Source organism: Meriones unguiculatus, chromosome 7, assembly GCF_030254825.1.
Source record: "Meriones unguiculatus strain TT.TT164.6M chromosome 7, Bangor_MerUng_6.1, whole genome shotgun sequence".
Classification (NCBI taxonomy): Eukaryota; Metazoa; Chordata; class Mammalia; order Rodentia; family Muridae; genus Meriones; species Meriones unguiculatus.
In genome coordinates, this window is record NC_083355.1 from 16469515 (window position 1) to 16493251 (window position 23737).

Genomic DNA, 23737 nt, shown 5'->3' on the forward strand with positions numbered 1-23737 from the left:
CTTATTTTATGCTTATGAACGCATTTTTCATGCACACCAGAAGAGGAAATCAGATTCCATTGCAGATGGTTGTGAGCCACCATGTGGTTGCTGGGAATTGAACTCAGGACCTCTAGAAGAGCAGCCAGTGCTCTTAACCTCTGAGCCATCTCCCCAGCCCCACACAGGGCACCTTTTTGTGTTGTTTGCTATTGTTATGTGCCAGGCTGGGTGGCCCTTACTCATGACCCTTCACCCTGTCTGCCTTGTTCTCTTTCAGTACCCATGAGGCCTGTTCAGGCCCGATTAATCATGACTGAGACAGTGGGTTCCACAAGAGGAAATTATAACCTTCCCTTGTCACCTGAACCTTTTCAGGTTTAACCGTATACAAAAATGGCATCCCAAAGTATAAACAAGACCCAAAAGAGGTGTCTCGATGCTCTGTGTAGCTGGCTAAAAAATGCACACCCATAAATAGACCACCTTAGGTCGGTGCAGAAGCCCAGACATGGCTGAGTTGAGTTTTCGGCTCCCCCATTCACTTGGCCACATGTCCTTAACAGTCACTGTCCCCTGTCTCAGGACTCTGAGATACACACATTGGAGCCTTGACTCATTGTACTTAATTGTTTGAATTAAGTACTTAATTGTACTCATTGTTTGAATTCTCTTTCATCAACCTGCACTCCAGGTTGGGGAGGCCTTAACAGCCAGGGTGACACCCCAGCGGGGTGACAAAGTTCTGAGACTCCATCCCACCCAGCTGCTTGGTTCTTCAGCTCATCCCTTTGCCCCTCCTTTACTTGCTGTGGTGCCTCAGGCGGACCTCTACCCCTGTCAGTGATGCCCCAGAGAGCAGGACTACCTATTTGGCAAGACCCACAGCAATGTTCCAGAAAGGAGACAAGGGACAGTGAGAACGTAACCGAATGGTCAGGAGGAGGCTATAAGACTCAGCTGGCCGCTATTGCTTGAAGCAGCAAGAAAAGATGAGTCCAAAGAGGCACACAGGACTGTCCCATGCCACACCCTCCCCAAACCAGAATCTAGCCTGGACCCCAGCCTCTCTATTTCCTCCTGGCTCTGACACAGCAGCCTCCTCCCAAGAGCTCTACTCAAGCAGGCCACCTCTACCACAGCACAGAGGAGAGGGTCCCAAAGGGCCTGGGCTGAAGGAAAAGAGCAAAGAAGCTGTGCCAAAGACGGCTCCAAAATGTCTGCATGTGGTTCCAGGCTGTGCAGTTTTAGGAAACATATCACCTAGAGGAACCATCTCTCCGCTGTCCCATTACTGGGGAGCACTGTGGAATTTGTCAACAATTGGCTGACTCTATCCCATCATGGCTACCTGAGAATTCTGTCCACTGTCCCTAGGTCCTTCCTCTTTCCCTGGAAGGACTCCATGTCTGTCTCCCTCAGGTTCAGCTTGAAGTCTGTATTAGTGCTCCTTTGACTCCTCACTCGCCTTTTAGCTCCCAGAGGCTAAGAGATGGTTGCAGTCCCTTCCGGGATGCAAGAGGTGCAGACTTCCTCCCCAAGACTAGGAGTCCAGACTTTGACTCCGGGGAGTTTGGGACACAAACTCCTACTTAGAGAAGCCACAGGAATGTTGCCAGCTGTCAGCAGGGCCCTGGAGCAAGCTCAGAGCAGACTTGGGATGAGGGGCCCAGGCTGCCACAGGATCTAAAATGCCTGCCTCTCAGATGCTCATTACTCTGAGCTCTGCTTAGGATTCAACAGGTCAGACACAAGCTGGCAACGGAGTTCAGAGAGGGGTAGAGGTCCGCCTGAGGCACCACAGCAAGTAAAGGAGGGGCAAAGGGATGAGCTGAAGAACCAAGCAGCTGGGTAGGATGGAGTCTCAGAACTTTGTCACCCCGCTGGGGTGTCACCCTGGCTGCTAAGGCCTCCCCAACCTGGAGTGCAGTGCCTCTGCTTTGAGGACTGGCTGCCAAAAGGTTTGTACTTCGCCTCTGGAACTTCTGCTCTCCTTTCTTCTGGTTCATGCTCCTAATCTTGTTACTTGGACGACTGAGGCAAGAGACCCTCTGTGAGTTTGAGGCTAGCCTGCTCTACATAGTGAGGTCCAAGTCAGCCTGGGTTAGAATGAGATCCTGTCTCAGTCAAGGCTGAGCCCAGTCCCCCCGGCAGTGGCCCGGAAGAAGGTAAAAGGAAAGTTGAAAATACTAAACCGTCCTAATCCGCCCTTGGCCTTTGGTGGAGTAGAGCCCTAGACCAAGAGGAGCCAAGTGTGTGTCCAGCTGGCACACAGTCTCCACTCTGGCCTGAAGAGCTTGGCCAGCTCTTCCCCAGCCTCCGGAGTAGCAGCACGCCACAGACCGGGCACCTGGGCAGTTCTGTTATGTTTCCCAGGTGTTTCCCGAGTCCAGTGCAGCCGAGTTAAGTACTATCTGTAGAATGTGGACTGGGTTCAGACGGTAGGTATATCGGGCTATGGGTTGCAATCCATGAACCTTTTTATTTTTTTAAATTCCGTGTTCAAGATTTTCATTTTTAGCCAGCCGCCGTGTGCACACCTTTAATTCCTATACTCAGGAGACAGAGGCAGGCAGACCTCTGTGAGTTAAAGGTCAGCCTGGTCTACAAAGCGAATTCCAAGTGCCTTTGAAGGAGGGACCTTAGTGGTGAGACCGAGGACTAACAAAACCAAAGAAGAAATGATAATTTTTATTTTTGTGTATGAGTGCTTTGCTTACACAGATGCCTGTAGATGTGTGTGCCTGGTCTCTGTGGATGCCAGAAGAGGGCGTCAAAACCCTGGAACTGAAGTTACAGTTGTCTCTCTGGAGAGGCTGGGAATTAAGCCTGGGCTCTATGAGGAGCAGCTGATGCTCTTAACTGAAGAGCCATCTCTCCAGCCCCTTTGCTTTTGTTTTTGAGACAGGACCTAACTGCAGCTCTGGCTGGCCTGGATCTCTCTCTGTAGGCTGGCCTCAAACTCAGAGCTCTGCCTGCCTCTGCCTCCCCCAGCGCCGGGACTGAAGGTGTACAGCACAACCGCTGGCAGCTTGCAGGAAGCTGAACAATTCAGGACTTGTCCTAGCCACCCAGGCTCTCTCCACTCAATCCCCGACTACAAACTGCATCTAATATGCTCTCTTAGGTTCTCGGTCTCACCAAGGTCCCTCCTTCACAGGCACTTGGCAGGCCAGACCACCTAGATTTCTCCAGTAGGCAGCGGTGAAACTATGGTACAAATGAACAACTTGGTGGATGAAGTAAAGACGATAAAGCTCAAGTGCCACCAGAGCCAGGGCCCTCATCTCCCACGTATGGAATTCCCTACATACTTGAGCCCAGCGTTCGATGGACACAGGTCTCTCTCATTGATGTGACATTTGTGACCCTGACTGTATGCTGTAGAGGGGTGGTGACCCCAATCTCACACAAAGCTCCACCCTCGCTGTTCTACCTGGGCAGGTTTTGTCTGGCTCACACAGGGGATCTGCATCTTCCCTTAACTAGAAGTCAAGATAGTCCCCCGACTCCCCAGGAGAAGCCAGGCTCGGTGGCACACACCTGTCACCCCAGCACTCAGGGAGGGCAGAGGCAGGTAGATCTCTGTGAGTTCAAGGCCAGCCTGGTCTACAAAGGGAGTCCAGGACAGCCAAGGCTACACAGAGAAACCCTGTCTTGAAAAATCATACACACACACAAAGATTTCCCAGGAGGGACTGGAGAAATGGCTCATAAGCTAAGAACACTGACCAGAGGACCCGGATTCTAGTCCCAGCACACAGCACCCAAATGACAGATAATAGCTGTGACAGATAACAACTGTCTGCAAGTCATATTCCAGGGAATATGATGCCTCTTTCCGGCCTCTGTGGGCACCAAGAACACAAGGTATATATGTGCAGACACAACACTCACATACATTAAAAAAAAAAAAAAAAAAAAGACTGTCTCTGACATGAACTCGGTTGCCCGCTGGGTTTGGTCACTTCCCCGTGGCCAGATGACCTTGCCACCCCAAAGGGAAAGAGGATCCAGTAAATCTCTGATGAGACTTGATAGGATAGGGTAGGCAGGGGAGGAGGGTTCCCCCTTTCAGTGGACTGGGGGAGGAGGATGGTGGAGAAGAGGGAGGGAGAAAGGGTAGGACCGGAAGATGAGGGAAGGGGCTACAATCAGGATATAAGGTAAATAAATTATTAAAAAATAAAACAAAATATTAAATAAGACTTCCAGGATCTGGGTTTTGTCTATTTGACAGTTAAAACTAACCAGCTAATATGAGCATGGGACCCAGGCAAGACTCCTGTTGAGGTTGTAGAAAGCTCTAAAGCGGTGGCTCTCAGCCTTCCCACTACTGTGACCCTTTAATACAGTTCCTCATGTTGTGGTGACCTCAACCAAAAAATTATTTTCATAGGTACTTCCTATCTATAATTTTCCTACTGTTATGAATCCACCATGTAAATATCTGATATGTGACCTGTGTGGCTTGAGACCCACAGGTAGGGAACTAATGAGTCTGTAGACAGGCTGGGTGGTGGCGCACGCCTGTGATCCCAGCATTGGGGAGGCAGAGGCAGGTCGATCTCTGAGTTCAAGGCTAGCCTGGTCTACAAAGTGAGTTCCAGGACAGCCAGGGCAACACAGAGAAACCCTGTGTTGGGAAAACAAACAAACAAAAACAAATCAACAACAAAGAGCCTGTAGAAGAGCCATAGCCTCTGGTACTAATTTGGAGGGACAAAGCTTTATCTTCCAGTAGCAAGATCTTCCCATAAGGCATTGACACTGGTCTAAGAAGCTGAGGCCTGGCACTATGTTAGGGCAAGGGTCGCACTAAAGCCAGGGTGTGTGGGGGTATTCTGTGACTGTCTCCTGCAGCTTCTGTGACAAGAGACAAGAGACTAGCCATACCTGTTGTTCACACACTCCCCTTTGCCCCCTGCAATGCTACAGTCAAGCTTATAGCAACCTCACAAAAACCATTCCCATTGATCTATTACAGACAGTTTCTAGACGCGGGACAGCAAGAGCGATGCCTTCCAAATCCATGTGTGAATGTGTTCCCGTGTAAGGGTGAACAGGCATGCATGTATGCATTTGCTTTGTGTGGAACCCAGACCAACACCAGGTAACTTCTTCAATTGCTCTCCAAAGTGTTTATTTTTGAGGCAGTCTTACTATGTAGCCCTGGCTTGTCTGGAACTCATTAGAGACCAGGCTGGCCTTGAACTCAAGAGATCCGCCCATTTCTGCCATGTGTCCAGGCTACATGGGTGCTGGGGATCTGAACTCAGGTGTTTGCCTCACAAGCATCTTACCAGCCAAGGCAGCTCTCCAGGCCTTATCACCTCCTAATCTACAAGCAAGATAACAAGACCAAGCTAGGGGTGGTAAAGCTAATTTGTAACCCTGGTACTTTGAAGGAAGGACTGTGAGTTCCAGGACAACCTAGGCTACACAGTGAGTTTCAGAACAGGCTGCACTATATTGTAAGAACCCATGTTAAAAAATAAAAATATAATTAATCCCAGCACTTGGAGGGTGGAGGCAGGAGGATCTCTAAGTTTGAGGCCTGCCTGGTCTAGCAAGTGAGTTCTGGGACAGCCAGTGCTACACAGAGAAACCCTTCCTTGGAAGAACAAACTCCTCTGCAGTGCTGGGCTGGAGGGGGAAGAGAATGCTAGTCAGGAAGAAAATGGAGATGTGGTTCACCAGAACATCACCGACGGCTTCCTGATACCTAGTCCCGTCATCTTTGACTTAACATGTGTTCCTCAAGCCTGCCCAGACTGGCTCCACCTCAGTGCAGATTAGGACTGACCTGGATTAGGACAAACAAACCTCTGTTTGGAAGCCGGTGTCATCTTTGCTCACAGCCACCTCCGTGCAAACACGGCACCTGTGAATCCAGCTCACCAAAGTTTCAACCTACAGCCCTTTCCCAGTCACTGCATCCACTGCTTGCCACCAAAGGGCTCTGGCCATTTACTTTCTTAAATCTGCAACAGCGCTAAAGTCCCTTCTATACGGTGCCCACCCCCTCCTCTTCCCCTCCGCAGTCTCCAGGGGAAGAAAACTTGAGGCCGGCAGACCTGAGGTTAATAGCCTTCTAACTGGACACTTAACTACCACACCCAGGGGCCTGACCCAGGGCCAGATGGGTGGGGCCGAGTCAGCCAGGCAGCCTGCTGCTCTCTGACCCTTCTCTCCATGGGGTCTCACACCTAGAGCCTTACACATACCCCCCCCACCCCCCCCACCCCCCACAGACTCCAGTCTGTCTAGGGCCCTTGCTGGGCTCCACCTGCACAAAAGCACTCTTGTATTCCCTGGCCCCAGACCTGCCTGTTTTCCCAGCCTCTGGCAGGCTCCTCAATCCCCAGGCCTCTCCCCCTTTAACCCTCTTCAACCCTCCTAAGAGCTGCTGATCCAGACTGCCCGTTCTCTCCTGTAGCCTTGGACCCCTCAAGTGTGGGGAACGCCAGATGGATTATTTCATGTAAGGCACCCAGTGCTCTGCCAAAGGAAAGAATGGCTCTTGAGTGCACTGTTCTGAGGCCTGTAGTTGTCTAGGGCCTTCTTGCTGCTCCCTGTAATGACAGTGTCTAACAATAGTCTAGAAGGCCAGAGTTTAAGATAGACTTTGGCTCCCAAAGATCAAAAATAGAACAGAACTCTTCTCCCTTGCAGTTGGGTTAGTTTGTAAGAAGCCAGAGAGCGAAGGGAAGCACCTAGTATGTAGAAGGCCTTGGGTTCCATCTGGCTGCCCCAACAAGCCAGATTCTGCCACCCATCTTCAATAAGCCAATTCAAAGAGCTGAAAATGGTGAAAGGCACCGTAGCCACATAGTGAAGAGGGACATCTTCAGATGTCCTAACATGAGCTTTAAGCTTAAGTAGAAAGCAAGATATATGCATAACTAAGCAGTCCCAGTCCAGGGGTGGTCCTGCTGTCAACGACCCATCACTGGCTGACCCCGTCTTTAGGTGACTTTGGAAAGCTCTAATTTCTTGGGGTACATTGTTAAATAGTCCCATAATCAAAGTGGGACAGGTGTCTTTTTAAGTATCTCCTCACACCTGCCTGGCAGGCTGGTTATACTAGCACCGCCAAGAGGTCTCACAGCAATCCTCCAATGACCCTGCCATCACTATAAGGCTGGCAGGTGGGTAGAAATGGCACCCTTCCAGGCTCATCCTACCCTGGGAGCCAAGCAGTCCACGGCTATGTTCTCAAATATGCGCCTGTATCAGAAACTTGAAGCCTCCACCTCCAGTTTTGTATAGCTGGTGGGATGGGGCCTGAGACTGCAAGCCTAACAAACTCCCAGTGTTGCTGATGTTCCCAGACTCAGCTGGAAGCTGCCTTCCGGGCAGGATGAGACCCATTCACTGACGCTGAATGGCAAATGACCTCCTCAACTTCAAACCAGTCAACTCAGGGATCCCAAACTCCATCCTCTTACCGTCTTGCTGTCTTTCCTAAGTATTCACCTCACTCCTGTGTCAGACGCTTTCCCACCTTGTATCTAACTTACTTCCACGGCGCAAGACCTAACTTTTAAAGCCCAAGTGATTCTGCCCAAAGAGCTGAAAGAAAAGGAGGAGGAAGAGGGAGAGAAAGAGGAGACACTTAGATTAGCAGGACGCAGTAAGGGAGGGAAGGAGGGAGTTTCAGAAAGAAAGTCATGAAGGGTGGTCAACTTAGCCCTCTTTACACAGTTCTTTTGTAGTGCCTGGAGCTAGAAGCAAGCACAGGGCTTCCAAGAAGGTAACTGTAGAACTATTATCTAAACCGAGAACACGATGCTCTTACCGGCAAACCTGCCCCTCCCAGACTAGAGTGAAGGAAAGACAGCCAGTGTGCCCGGGGCAGCCATAGCAGTGGGGTGCTCGCAGCTTCGGAGCACAGCTCCTTCCCCTAAGGTGCCCATATTGTCTCTTCCTGCCCAGGCTCTCCTGGGATTGCGATTCCATAACCGACTACACCTTCGTACACCATGCTATTCACTGCCCTATCTCCACCACCCAGGTCTAGTTTTCAGCACATCAGAGGCACAAAAAGTACTATATGAGTCAACACCCTTTCCTTATGCCTGAAGGATCTGTGGGGACCCTACCAGCTACCAAGATTTCCATGGCTAGCCCCCTGATGAGGAGAGGGGGTCTTGTGTGAGGCTGGAAAATCTGAATGAATCCAAGAGGCTGGGAATTAACTCCTTCAAAATATTCATTCATTCATTCATTCATTCATTCATTCATTCATTCATTCATGTGTGGGTAACGGGAGGTACCAAGGCAGGTACGTAGAGGTCAGAGGACAATTTGTAGAAGTCAGTTTTCTGGAGTCCCAGGGATTAAACTTAGGTCACCAGGCTTGGCAGCAAGTCCCTTTACGTGTTAAGCCACCTCATCACCCTAAAATTAATGTTATAATTTACTTGAACTGTATGTTCTGTCCTACACCCAATGTTGCAAAAGGCCACAACAGTCTGGATAAGTTTAATTATAAATAATATTTTTTGGCAGAGTCCAACCATGAACATGTGTCCTCGGACAGTTATGATCCTACCTCAAGAAACAAAACCTAATACACAAACAAACTGACCAACCACAACAACAACGTGCTGGGACCACTGAGAGGCTTTAACTATGCATCAACTTTCCTAAAAACAAATTTTAAAACAGGCTAAAGGTTACTGAAATTCCTACAGTGTTCCTACAGAGACCTAAAATAATTCCATATAACGTCTATCAGCACTATTAGTAACAAAGCCACAATATTAGCAGTACATAGAAGAACTAAGCTCTACTATTTCTCTGTAGTTTGTCTTGGAGAGGCTGGATCAAGACCAAGACATCAGAGGAAAGTATTGTTCACATTCAGAGTTTGCACTAGGAATTTAAGAAATACATTAAGAGTCCATAGGACCTGCTAAAGTCCCATCTAATTTATGCCTAAGTTCAGCCTAACTGAATATTAAAACTTTTTCCTCCGCAGATGTGAGCTCCAGCCCTGGCATTTGGGTGGGGGAGGGGTACACACAAACTACGTATTTCAAGAAAGAAAATAGTTGTTGTTGTTGTTGTTTAGACAGGGTTTCTCTGAGTAGCCCTGGCTGTACTGGAGCTCACTTGATAGACCAGGCCTCAAACTCACAGAGATCCATCTGCCTCTGCTGAGATTAAAGGCGTGTGCCACCACTGCCCAGCTGAAAAGAGTTGTTTTAAAACCTGGGGACACCAAAGCCTCAAGAGCTTGCTTTCTTCAGAACACCATGTGACAAGGCTTTCGGCTTGGAATGCTTTGCCTTCCTTTAAGATCACTTGATACTGTGCAAAGTGGGGCAGGACTACAAAACACACAATCCTAGAGAATGTGTCCTCAGTGGCACTTTTTACATGTACAACACACCAGTCCTGAACTGCTTCAGAGCTCTCTGCCCTTCCGACTCACCGCCCCTGCGCTGAACTCCACATCTTTGAATAGTTCTGGCTGGCCCTCCTGCCACATGTCAGTAACATTCCAAGCTGGCTACCACATGTCCAGACCCTGGCCTCCAACCCTCCCCTGCAGAGTCCTCTGCTCTTCCAAGGATACAGTGGGCCACATGGCTCCCATTTCAGCTCCATCTCCAGCAGATCACACTTTTCAGAAAATTGGAGAAAAAAAAAAAAAAAAAAAACAACTACAAAAAAACCTCCCAAAAGAAGGTTCATAGCTAAAATACCGATGTTCCTTGAGAGGTTTTCTTTTTTAACACCACTAGACGAATCTACCGGAGTTAGAAGAGAGAACACGTTCACAGACACACGCGCGCCAGCACACTCACCATAGTTCAAATGCCTGGGAGAGGGCGTTTTCTCCCCAACGATCTAACAGGGAAAGCCCGTGTGCTGATCAGGGTTAACGAGGAATGCAGCCTGCTCTGTGAGCACGGAGACTGCGGGCCCGAGCCGCCCGCCCGCCCTGCTTCTATCCACCTCCAGAAGCAGTTTCAACAGTCACTACGCTCAGAGAATCCAGGAGGGCTGCATGGACAGATGAACCTTTATTTAAAAAAATAGCACTTCAAATAAATTAAAAGGGACAACCGTCAAGTGTTCAAATTGTGAAGAAATATCTGAAAACCTAGAGAGACTCCAAGCTGCAGTCTTTTAACCTCATTCTTTGTCCGATGGCAAAACCCACGCACCTCAGAACCCCCACTCCACTCCTCCCTTTGAGGTGAGGGAGGCAACTGCAAGCGGGAGACTGGATGGAGGAGAGAGCTGCATCTGACCGGAATGAACATTGCCTCGTACTTGCTAATACGGGTTTCACTTTATGACCAAATGTATTCTTTCAAAAATAAAAAAGGGGCGAGGGAAGCTGCATGTTTTAGAAACTGAGATTATTCAGGGCTAGCACACTAACTCTAGTGCCTTTAATGGCAGTAGCAACTTTTTCCTCCGAAGTCAAACGCCATCCCCAGCTGAGCCTTGTGCTACGAGCTTTTCAGGAGATGTTACCTAACTTTATTAAAAGAAAAGAGCAAGTTTAAATATAGACCCTGGACTAGCCCAGTCTGTAGTTTCAAGTCCACATTCTTCATCTGAAGCTCTGCGTCAGGGAACCCCCTGAGTCTGCATGTTCAAGTTCACAGTACATGGAACAGTTTTTTCTTTTTAATTTTTTCCTCACTCAGAGCAGCCACCCACAGTGACCGTTGACGCCGGAACCTTGGGCGGGGCCTTTTCTTACGCGGCCTGGCCAGAGCTGCCCAAGGCTTCTCCTCAATGAGAATCGATGCTGTCATGCTCTATGGATGGGAAAAAAGCAAGAAAATAAAAGCACCTGGTACAGGTTTCATGAGATCCATTTGGATTCACTATGTTCCAAACCCACTGCTGAATGCCATGTGTCCACTCTGTGTGCTGAACAGTTTGTGGCCTTGGGAGTTGGTCTCAGTTTGAAGAACTGTTATTGGGTGCCCCAGAGGTTGATGCAATGGCAGCGCCTGCAGGGCTACTTGTAGAGACTGACTTTCGGATGTGAGGCAACAAGTAAGGGTCACAGGCCAACTGCTGCACGTCAATGCGGTCCTCCTTTCGATAGGCCAAGCATCGCCGGATAAATGCCTGTGAAGGAAGTTTCATACAAAAGACTGAAGGAGATAATCTGGTACACCAATGAGAACCTGAGGAACCAAAACCACTGCTAGAACAGCTCCTCAGGAAAAGGTTTTACAGCCTTTCCCAAAATGTACCAGACAGGCCAGAGACGACAAACGCCAGCACCAGCACAAGGTTTACAGACATGACTTGACCTTAACCGCACTACCAACATGGAAGCTCCCTTTCCACCAAGACAGAAGGCAGTGTAATCTTATTTATGCAATTCTTATCATAAAGACTTTCAAGTCTTTTCCATCTTCCTGGTTTTGAACAGAGTTCAATTTATTCAAATTTCATAACGCAATTTATTTAAATTAATCAACTGTTTTTCTTCAAACAGGTTCTCATGTATCCCAGGCTGGTCTCAAATTCAGTATGTAGCCAAGGATGCCCTTGAAATTCTGATATTCCTCCTCCACCTCTGGAGTGCAGGCATTCCGCACGCACCCAGCCACATTTGGTTTCTGCAGTAAAGGGATGGAACATGGGGCTTTGTGCGTGCTAGGCGAGCACTCTACCAACCGAGTTAGCCTAAGCCCCAAGAGGCCAGGCTTTAAGTCTAGACAACCATATCCATCAAGGTCTGTATTTCATAGTAAGCTGATGATGATGTGTGGCAGGCTCACAGATGACCATAAACAACCCATCCTGATGAGGAGGTGTTGAGAGGGGAGTGGTGGGACAGGGAAAGATCATATATGGGAACTGGTTCTTCATGCTCGATTTTGTTACAAACCTAAGACTGCTTAAAAAAGTAAAATCTGGTTGTGGATGGAACTAGAGATAGAGTGTCTGCCTAGCAAGCAAATGGCCTGGAGTTCAGACTTCATAAACAAATAGAACAGATTTACAGAAAAACCTAAAACATGCAACACGCAATTTGACTTTTTTATATTTTTTCCCAATGTTTAATTAACAAAATGTAAAAATATAAGGGTAATTCTGGCTTTTCAAAATTGAAGACACAGGTCCTTGCTTGACTGAATTAGTTGGAAGCTAAGAGACATATTCATAGAAATGAACAAGGAGGTCCTGGCTTTGAAAATGAGCCTTTCCGAGCCAGGCGCTGTGGTACTGAGAAGAAAGGCCTTTCCTAGTGAAATACATCAAACTGGAGTTTTAACAGGTTCTCCTAAGTTGTAACATGAGTAAGTCAACATGTTGTAATGTGTCTCTACATAGCTGCCAGTGTGGGCTCTTAAAACAGAAACTAAAACACACAGTTGCCATGATGCCACTATCTGCCTGCTTCTCACATTTCACAAAGGCCCTACATCTCTTCTATGACATTCTTTCCTGCTCTGCAAATCTACATTCGGCTCCAACTTACACATCATTCAAGATACTGATCCAGTAACATTTCATCATTTGGGACCTACCCCAACTATGCCATCAAAAATGGAGAAGGCTATTATTTTCCACCTTAGCACCCCTATACCACTTCTCCCTTGTAGGTCTTAGGTCACAGACAGACCACCTCCCTGATAGGCAGGACACTGGATCTCTTTCCTATTCCACCCACTGCCAGGTACAACTCTTCTGGAGTCTACCTGCCCTCCCTGTCATGTGTCACAGAGCCTTTGTGAATTACAATCTGCTTGTGAATATTCCTATTAATAAACCTGGGGATGAGCTGGGCAGACTAAACCATACTCTAACCCACTGTTCTTAAGAAAAGAAATTTGTCCTTATCCTGATACTTAATAATGGCTGAATTTCATATTAAAAAATTCAATTACCACCACCCAAAGAAATGACACAGGAAGCAGCCATTTCTGCTGCCAATGAATCAAACTTAAACTTACCTTTGCTTCAGGTGTTACTACTGGCTTTGGCGGGAACTGTACTTCAGTAGCTTTAAGGATAGTATTCTCTTGTAGAATATCTTGCTGGGACTGGTTATGGCCAAAAGGCTGTCATATAAAAACAGAATAAACTAAGGTTGGCCTCTGGTTACACAGTTCAGGACCAGAGAAGGGTCTCCATACTCTGGGGATGCTTTCCTTTAACTCTCATCTTTGACACTAATCAGGAGGGCCTAGAGCTTAAAGGCCAGTTCAAGGTTGAACAGAGAACTAGGCAGTTTCTCCTCTATCTAGTTTTGCTCACAACAAAGTAAAGATTCAGAATACAAACCAACAGTCTTGAGCTCTGAGTCACACCTTTAATGACCTTTGGTATCTATGTGCCAATAGCCAACCCAGATGTACACAAAAAAGGATGGAAAAAATAAATTAGTCGGGGGTTTTGGGGGCTAGAGAGATGGCTCAGAAACAGAGCCCGGGCAGTCCTCGCAGAGGCAGACTAGGGCTTGGTTCCCAGAACCCACATGGTGGCTCATAACCATCCATAACTCCTGCTTCAGGGGACCTAGCACACTCTTCTGAACCCAGGAGGTATCAGGCACGCACATGCAGGAAAAATACTCATATGCATAAAATAAATAAGTCTATAAAAAAAAGTTAAAAGGAGAAATAATTTTTTTTTTCTCACACTGAGTATGAGGAATGGGAGTGGTGACTCCCAACTGTAATCTCAGCACTTAGGAAGCTGATGCAGGGGAACCACTGAGATTTCAACGCCAGCAAGAGCAACACAGTGTGCTCCAGGCCAGTCTGGACTGCGTAACAAGATCCTACCTCAAGAAACAAAACCTAATACACAAACAAACTGACCAACCACAACAACAACGTGCTGGGACCACTGAGAGGCTTTAACTATGCATCAACTTTCCTAAAAACAAATTTTAAAACAGGCTAAAGGTTACTGAAATTCCTACAGTGTTCCTACAGAGACCTAAAATAATTCCATATAACGTCTATCAGCACTATTAGTAACAAAGCCACAATATTAGCAGTACATAGAAGAACTAAGCTCTACTATTTCTCTGTAGTTTGTCTTGGAGAGGCTGGATCAAGACCAAGACATCAGAGGAAAGTATTGTTCACATTTAGAGTTTGCACTAGGAATTTAAGAAATACATTAAGAGTCCATAGGACCTGCTAAAGTCCCATCTAATTTATGCCTAAGTTCAGCCTAACTGAATATTAAAACATATATACTCAAGGCAGAAGAAGGGATATGAACATACAACTGGATCCTAATATGTGCATATATTCATATGTGAGTGTATAAAAAATATGCTCACAAAGAAAAAAAACAACATTATTGTCTGTTCTACTGCTATAACACTTCCATCAGAAACAGACAAGAAATACTGTGTGGGTGTGTGTGGAAATGGAACTTAGGACTTTGTATATGTTAGCTGAGTACTGTACCATTCAATTACATCCCCTTAGTTTTCTACGATTATTATTTTTTTGTGGTGGTGGTTGGGGGAGTGGGGTTGAAGCAGATTTTCTCTGTGTAGTCCTGGCTATCTTAGAACTTGCTTTGTACACCAGACTGGCCTGAACTCTAAGATCCACCTGCCTCTGGCCCTCAAAATACTGGGATTATAGGTATGACCTGCCTATAACACCTGGCCAAGGGATACTTTCTGATGCCACCTACTCAGTGTACACACACAGAGGTGGGAGCTGGAGCTCTCAGCAGTGAAGAGCTCTCACCTCTCTTTTAGAGAACCCCAGTGTAGTTCTCAACACCCACGTCAATCAACTTACAAGCGCCTATAACACTAGCACCAGGATATCCATGCAGGTTAGTTCTGTCCACTTAGCACAAGCTACAGTCATCTAGGAACCTTCACTGAACACCTCCATCAGACTGCCCGTGTAGGCAAGTCAATACAGGATTCTCCTGATTCAAGAGTCATGTGGAAGGGCCAATCCACTGTTGGTAGTGTCACCCAGGACAGGTGGTTCTGGCTGACATAAGCAAGCACGCTGAGGAAGCCACAAAGAGCAAGCCAGTAAGCAGCATTCCTCCATGGTTCCTGCCCTGATTTCTCTCAATAACAGACTGTGGTCCAGATATAGAAGCCAAATAACAGCTCCCAAGTTGATGATGATGATTATTTGGTCACGTTTATCACAGCAAGAGAAAGCAAACAAGAACAATACCAGACACCCTCTTCCAGGTTCCATGGGCACACACACACTCATGTACTCACACAAACATAAATAAATAATAAAGTAAACCTTTGCCAGGTATGCTCCAGCACTCATGAGGCAGAGGTAGGACAATCTGTGAATTTGAGGTCAGTCTGATCTAAACATAGATCTAAACCAGCCAGAGCTACATAGTGAGAACTGGGCTCAAGAAAACAAAATAAACAAACAACACAGTATGGGGAAAAATGGTTCAGTGGATAAAGTTCTTGCTGACTACACAAACCTAAGAACCTGAGTTGGATCCCCAGCACACACATACAAAAGCCAGACGCAGCAGCATGTGCCTGTAACCCCAGCACAGGGAGACTGAGGCAGCAGACTGGAGGGACTTGCTGGCCAGCTAGTCTAGCTCAGTCGAGGTCGATGAGACCTTGTCTCAAAAAATAAGATGGAGAACAATTAAAGATGAACCTGAAGTCAACTTCTAGCCGTCACAAGCACACACAAGCGCACGGTATGTTTTTATTGACAATAGCTTTATCTAATGAGGTGGTTAAAATAAAATCTAGGGATACTTCAGTAAGTTTCAGATCTTATTAAAAAGCTTGGGAAAATTTTTGGGGCAGGCTGTTCATGTTACTAAATGATTTCAAAACAGATGTTATATATTCCCAGCATTCAAGAGGCTGAAGCAGGGGGATTGCCTTGAGTCTAGGTCAGCCTGGGCTGTATAGTGGCAGACAAACCATAGCTACAAAGCAAGACCTTAAAAGAAAAACAAAACAAAACAACAAACAACAAACAGAAAAAAAAATCAAACCAAACCACCTTATTTTACATGAGTTCACATCAAAATCAAAACATGTCTGATGTTTCAGAATAGCAACAAGCATGTCCCTGGTGGCTGGGGAGAACTCAGGAGGTGCTCTCCGGCTTGGAGTTTGTACTTATACACCAAACAGTTACTGACAAGTCTGCATTCCCTTTAAACCACGACTTTCAGGGTTCCAATGATTAACTGCAAAGAAGAATTAAGACTGAGGTGGTGGGCGTGGCCCCAGGCTGCTGCACTGCCTTCTTCCTCACCTTCCTCCCATAAAGACACTGGTAGAAGATCACACCCACTGACCAGACATCGACTTTATTTGAGATCTTTGGTGGCTCTTTCCCAACCACAAAACACTCTGGTGGTAAATACCTAGGAAAAAACAGAAATAAAAACACTCAGAAAAATGAATATACAAATCTAAGTCATAAAAAGGCAAATAAGGGCCTTATTAAAAATAGAACACTGAGCATGTGGGAGGCAGAGGCAGGTAGATCTCTGTGAGTGGTGACTATCAGAACTGCCAGGCCTAAGGAGAGAGACCTTGCCTCTCAATAAACAAACAAACATTTTATACGAAACACACACACACACACACACACACACACACACACACACACACACACACCAAACACTCCAGTTTCAACCATCAGCTTAAATATAAATACTGTAGGGCTGGAGGGATGGTCAGCAGTTACGTGCACCAGCTGCTCTTTCCAGAGGACCTGAGTTCAATTCCCAGCGCCCACATGGCGGCTCACAACCATCTAAATGTGATCTGCTGCCCTCTGCTCCCATGCAGGTGTACATGCAGAGAGAGCACTCATAAAACAAACAAATATTTTCTTAAAAGGGATATACACAAGTAAACAACAGACAATCGAATTTACAGAGGTGGCAACATCCTCACATGGCATTCAAGTATTTTATTTCTCAACATACGGAGACGTAAATGTTCTATTTTCACTTGGCTCACTCTGCAGCCTCCTTTCCCAGAGCTATGCCTACTCCAAGTATCAGTCACAAGTTTTGTTACAGTATTTTGTAGTGATGGTAACAACTTGGGATCACACCCAGGGTCTCATGGGTGGAAGTGTTTGTTCTACCATGGAGCCCACAATATTTTTTTTCAAACATGCAGTGACATAAAATAAAAGAAATCTCTTTATGATAGCTTCAAACAATATAGTTAGAAATAGAGGTTTCTTTTCATGCTGTTTTGTGTTTTGCCTTGTGGACACTGGAAATCCAACCCACAAACCCACTGCCATAAGCATTCATTGTAAAATAATAATCTAGTTATAAGCCATAGTAATCATCCAAATGTCTGTTATGAAAAACATGAAAAAAATACAGGAGTAAGCAAGTTTGACAGACATAGTTTAGAGACTTCTCTAAAATCAATTTTTCGAGTGCTGAAGACTGAATCAGAGGTTCCACTAAGCTACACTTCCAGCCCCTAAAATTAATAAATGTTTTAAAGTCCAAATGAACTCAGGACCTAGAGATCTCCAAGAGTAGATTCTGCCTATGTAAGGCAGCCTCTACCACAATACTTCCAGTATAAAATCCAGAGTGATACTGAAATCTGAGTTATCAGAAAATGTTTTATTTTTCTACCCTCTGGGTAGACTAAGAAATAGTATAGCAAAAACCACACAAAGATCCTTTATCTAAATTCCTTCTCTCCCCACCAGTGGTCTCTAAAGAATCTAGGAGACAGTGGGCTACAACAAATTGTATGGTATAGAAGGTGCCTCTGAGCATTTAGGAAACCAAATAAATATGCCTGGAATCCTCGCCACAGCTCTGCTGGAAGAATGAATTTCTGCAGACTCAGACTAACAGTGTCCAGCCTACGGAAAACCTTTTATTTGGGACCCTGCTGTGTTCCTGATAAAAATCTAAACCTAAATCCTTCGCTCATCCATCATATCTGTCAAACTTGCTTAGTCCCATATTTTTTTCATTTTTTTTTTGTAACAGACATTTGGATGATTACTACAGCTTATAACTAGATCATTATTATACAATGAATATTTATGGCAATGGGTTTGCGGATTGGATTTCCAGTGCCCACAAGGCAAAACACAAAACAAAACAAACGATCCCCAAAACTGAAATATACAGCACTTACTATGAAAGAAAAAAGAGGGGAAAAAATGTAAGTAAAAGAAAAAAAATTATAAGAACAGCTCTTCCAAGTGACACTCAAACTTTTGGACCCTTCATCTCATAGTTGCTGGTTCTTTAATACACATCAATTTATGTATGGCTTTGGGTAAATAACAAATATAACTTTGACTCTAAAAATGGCCGCTGGAATGCATTCATAATTATTTCTGAAGAGGTGGCAGGGAAGAACAGAGGTGGTGAGCTCATCCAAAAGGCAGAGTGGTAATTTGTTGAGATTTTTAGAATGTAAAACACACTTCAACTTGACAGTACATGTCTGGTAAATCAACTTCTAAGATATAGTTTCTCCATCTATAAATGAAGAAATAAACTAGTTTTATCCACACAAATAATACTGAAAATAGTAAATATTCTAATTTCCTACCAAGAGCTTTGGAATACAGGCCTATGACACTAACCTATGCTAAAAAATCACAGCTGCATTTTCATTACAATACATGTCTTCTGTATGCTCAAAGCATAATCCGAGCTCACTTACCTTGTTTCCTTCTTTTCTCTCTTTTTAAGAGGAGGGCCTCACTTTGTAGCCTACGCTGCTTTTGGACTCACCAAGTAACAAACATCTACTTCAATTCCCCTGCCTCGGCCTTCTGAGGGCTGTAACTGAAGGCATGCAGCACCATGCCCACTCCTTTATCTTGCACATGCACGAGTGGGTGGTGTACACGCAAGCCTGTGTGCACACCTGTGCAGACGAGAAGGGGCTGTCAGGTGTCCTGCTCATCACTTACTCTTTTTTTTCTTTCTTTGAGACAGTCTTGCTGTGTAGCTGGCTGTGTCTAACCTGAAACTGGCCACATAGACGAGGCCGGCACAGAACTCAGTGCTTCTGCTTTGAGGGCTGAAATTAAAGGCCGGTGTCACCATGCCAGGCTCTTCCTTATTCCTCTGAAACAGGATCTCTCACTGAACCTGGAGCCAGATTCTAGTAATCCTTCTGTCTCTGATACCCACAGCGATGGGGGTTGCAGACATGCGTGGGCATGCTTTGTTTGTTTGTTTGTTTGGTAGGTGATAAAATCCTAACTGAGAGGGCTAATGCTTGCACTTAAAGAAGTCTGATCTACTAAGCCATCTCTCTAGTCCCCCAGCTCACTTATCTTAATCAATGTAGAATTCTGGAATAGCTAAAACCCACAAACAGTTATTTAAAATGTTCTAAACCTGCCCACCCCCAGCCTGTTTTTATCTCTCTGGGTCACCATCATACTAGGATAGCATATTGAGGGTGGTGATTACAACAATGATATTAAAAAAAAAAAAAACCCTTCTACCATTCATTCATTCATTTTGAGGCAAGGTCTTCCTACATAGCACTAGCTGTCCTCAAACTAACAGAGATCCATCTACCTCTGACTCCTGAGTGCTGGGATTAAATGTGTGTACCACCACCAGCCAGCTCAGAAACCCTCTATCTTACTTTTCGTTATGGAAAATACTCATATATAATTAAAGCAGAAAGAACACTCAAACAACCAAGTAACCAGCACCCAGTTTCAATAGCTATCACATGGCTAATCTGTGCTCAGATACAGAACTTTCTACATCATCTAATAAGCTACTTTGGGGCAAAGCATTCTACAACTTTTCTTTTTCCTCAATTTTAACTGATGACTTTTAAAAATATAAATTGGCAAAAACAAACAAACAAACAAAAACAACAACAAAAACAACACCAGGTAGCAACGAGATATCATTATCGGGTTTTTTTTTCCTTCTTGCTTTTTAGAGACAGGGTCTCTGGGTCTCACTGGGTAGTCTGGATAACCTGGAACTCACTATTTAAACCAGACTGAACCAGGCTGCCCTTATACTCACAGATATCTATCTGCTCTGCCTCCCACTGCTGGGATTAAAGTTTGTACCACCATACCTGCACATACATACATATACTTACTTATCTGGAGACAGGGTTTCTCTGTGTAGCCTTTGCTGTCCTAGACTCACTCTGTAGACCAGGCTGGCCTTGAACTCACAGAAATCCGCCTGCCTCTCCTCCCTGAGTGGTGGGATTACAAGCAGGTGCCACTGCACCTGGCTCATATACGTAGCACATTTTATTATTTTTTAATGGCTACTTTTAATGAGGGTGGGTGACAGGCTGACTACACTTTCTAAAAACAACAAGCTAACAAGCACACAGCTCAAGTGTCAGTTCAATGAACTCATACAGAAGAGGTACAAACCTCTTTCCCAAAAGTACCAACTCTATATACTTTTTGTGTCACTTAGTGATAGACATAACCCACAATAACCACCACAGTGAGTAAACGCTATAAATATAACTTCTATTTTAAACCTAGAATTCCAAAGGTTTAATTTAAGGGCTGACTCTTGACTATAGGTACCGTTTCTGCAACATTAAGAGAAATAGAACAGCAGCTCACTGTGCACCTAACAATCAGTAGCATCAGCTAGGAGAACAGGGTTCATTCCACATGCTCAGGACAGCATGCCGCTTTCATCTCCTCCCACGTGGAGCCCCTCCTGATTAGACAGAACTCTAAGCCTCGGGCCTTCTGAGGCTGGATACAGCAGCATGTTACCTCCCTCTCCTGTGCTACGGAGGCTTCTCTAGATTAAGAATCACTTATGGCAGAATGTGGCTTTGTGTAACCAACTCAGAAGGGGTCAGATTGTAAAAATCACCATCACAAAGGTGCATGCACAGGCACAGGCATGCTTTCTGGTCCTCACTGTTAAAAGTAATAGTGAGAAGCCAATAGTAGGCAGGAGTGCGTGCTCACAGAACTGTGGAGCAGGGCTAGATGGAGTAAGGTGACTAGGAACAGAGTGACAGTGCGCAGTAGGAAGAAGCAGCCTCAAACCCTTTAGGGCACAGCAAAAACACAGATACGGTTCTACTAAACTGTGATCACTTTCTCATGTGGAGATCTTATGGGCTACTATGGATTTTTTTTTTATTGTTTGTTTTTGCCCCATCCTGATTTTCACAACTCCTTAATTCTTGACTTGACAGTTCATCATCCTAGAAACAAATCCCTCATCCCATTAACAAAAGGAAAGGCCTCTACTTGAACTATGATGAACTCAGGGCCATTAAACAACTCGTACAGCCAGCAAATAGACACATCCCCAAGGACCACACTACACAAGCATTCTCTCAAGGGTTTTCAAGAACAGAAACAAAATATAAGAGAAATTAATACAGAAAACAAGCTGCCAAAAGCCTGTACTTCTGCCTTAGCAGAGTATACAGGATTAATTGATCATCAGCGAGGTTTAGTACAGCAGAGCCACACCCCACCAGCCAATTTGGAAGACTTCCTAGATACCTACCAATAAGTACCAGCACCTTGTGACGTTAGCTCCATGCCATCGACTGAGTTGTAGCTATCATCATCCATAATCTTGGAAAGACCAAAATCTGTAATTTTTATCTCTCCACATGCTGTACCATTTACTAAAAGGATATTACCTAAAAAGATAAAAACCTCTATGAATAAACAAAGACTTCTTTATTAAGGCACACAAGAAGGGAACAAGTGAACGCTAAGTAATTGGAATAAAATGGTCCAATGGTCTAATTCTAACTTTGGAGAATCCTCAGTGTCCGCTGGAAACTTCTTAACATTGCCTTTTTAATATGCCAAAACCCACTCTGGGAACTAGAAACAAAAATGACTTGCCAAAGTAAAATACCACTTGTACCGTTGTTTAAAAAAAAAAAAAATTGGTGGGAAAATTTCACACGAACTTTTGGTGTGGCTTCTATGTTAGCAAGCCTAGAATAGCAACTTCAGGAAGGTGGGGGGTGGGGGGTGGTGGATATAGCTTGGGAACCAAATATGGTGCCACAGCGCCACCTATAGCTCCAATAGCAGGAAAGTGTGGTGACTTCAGTGACAGAAAAATCATCACACGGCAGCCATCTTTAAAACAAAATCACTTCACTATAAATGAGTTTTTAGTCATGTCCACAATATAAGAATAGACTATAAAGGACAGTGAGTGGTGAACTTTTATACATAGCTACCAGAAGAGCAAGGCCAAGTCAATAGCTCTGCCTAAAAGGAAGTGACGGGACTAGGTTCTCAGCATCACATCCAGCTTCAGAGTCATCTACATGAGGCACACATCAACACAGACAAAAAGCCACTAATGAAAACAAAAGCTAAGGGATAAAAACCTCTCTGCCTTTTCCTGATGCCTACCAAGTTAAAAGATAATTTAAAAAGATGAAAAATTGCGTGGGACTTAAGGAAATGAGATATATGTGTACTTATCAGGGAGACCTCAGACAAAGGAACGGCTGCAGTGTCAAGTAATGGGAAAAACAAAACGGAACTTGCCAAACAGCTGTTTCTAAATGACATCATGAATTTCCTGGGTTCAGTACACACAGGCATTGTTTCTCCAGAGAATTTAATCCAACCCACCCACCTACCTACTACACCCAGCACCAGGCAGCCCAGGACTCCTTTCTTCCCACACCTACCCAGGCATTACAATGACACACTGTTAGGTCTTCTTGGCTCCTTTCAAATTCTTTGACTTGATAAACTTACAAGTCACTTGAAAGACTGAAAAGCCATTAATAATATCGCCTGAAAGTTAGCCAGCCATACCTGGTTTGAGGTCATAGTGTATGATGGGAGGTTTTATTTCATTTAAGTACTTTAAAGCATTCACAATCTGCATAATAATGGATCGGGCCTCTTTCTCCGACATTAATTTGTGCTGTTTTAGGTAGAAGTCCAGATCATTTCCTTCACAGTATTCTAATACTGTACAAAACCTGAAGACGCAGAAGCCAGAATTTAACAGTGGAGTAAAAAGCAGATTAAAACTATCTAAACCATTCTCAGCAAAGACTCAGCAAAGGCATTACAGCCTACTTCTTTCTTCTTTGATCCTAAAACATTCTTCTATTCAGCATCAGCTAGCTGCCAGAGGGCTTATAGGAGGTGAAGAGCTTGTTCTCTTGGAGATGAGATTCTGTAATTTCCATACTGGCGTCAATTGTGCCAGTTGACTACAGCACATTTCTTTTCTATAATGTGTGAGCTAACCATCCTCTTACATACAGCAGGGTCTTCTCTGCACACCACACCACATGCTCATCACTGCACAGTGACTAATCACACAACTGCCCTTGAGCGTCTAGGGACCAAGGGCGCACACTGAGAAAGAATTTAGGTTCCGCCCAGCTCTCAAGAACTGGCTATACACTATGTCTGGGGAAAAACTATAGAAATGTGTTGTTCTATGGAATGGATTCTTTTGCTTTCATTTATGTCAATACACCACACATACCCCCTTTTAAAATTATATGCCACTGTTGGCACTACAGGCAATGCATCTATCTTCCAAAGTGTTCAAATTGATGCACGCTTCCCTGTTCTATTTGAATATTCCTGAGATATGAATATTATTCTAATCTTTCTAGGTGAGATTTATCAGTCAGGATTTAAGCAGGAACTAAAAAGCACTTGAGAGATTTTAATTCACAGGCTGAAGATCTAAAAAGACAAACTTTCCAGTAAGGAACGCTAGTGACCAGTTACAGCAGGAAGCTCTTAGCACCCTAAAGTCAGAAGGTCAGAGGAAGAAGATGGTG

The 23737-nt window shown here is 45.0% G+C and overlaps 1 protein-coding gene across 7 annotated transcripts in view; it reads right to left on the reverse strand.

The window, feature by feature from the left end:
• Positions 1-9997: 9997 nt before the first annotated feature.
• Tlk2 (tousled like kinase 2) overlaps positions 9998-23737 on the reverse strand; it is a 91817-nt gene continuing 78077 nt past the window's right edge. For all 7 annotated transcript variants that reach the window (XM_060386556.1, XM_021645583.2, XM_060386555.1 and 4 more), the window contains 5 exons: positions 22746-22915; positions 21457-21595; positions 16221-16332; positions 12927-13034; positions 9998-11085 (listed from right to left, as the gene is read on the reverse strand). In XM_060386556.1, the coding sequence (XP_060242539.1) occupies positions 10912-11085; positions 12927-13034; positions 16221-16332; positions 21457-21595; positions 22746-22915 (703 nt within the window). In that variant the 3' untranslated portion in view covers positions 9998-10911. The remainder of the gene's footprint in view (positions 11086-12926; positions 13035-16220; positions 16333-21456; positions 21596-22745; positions 22916-23737) is intronic.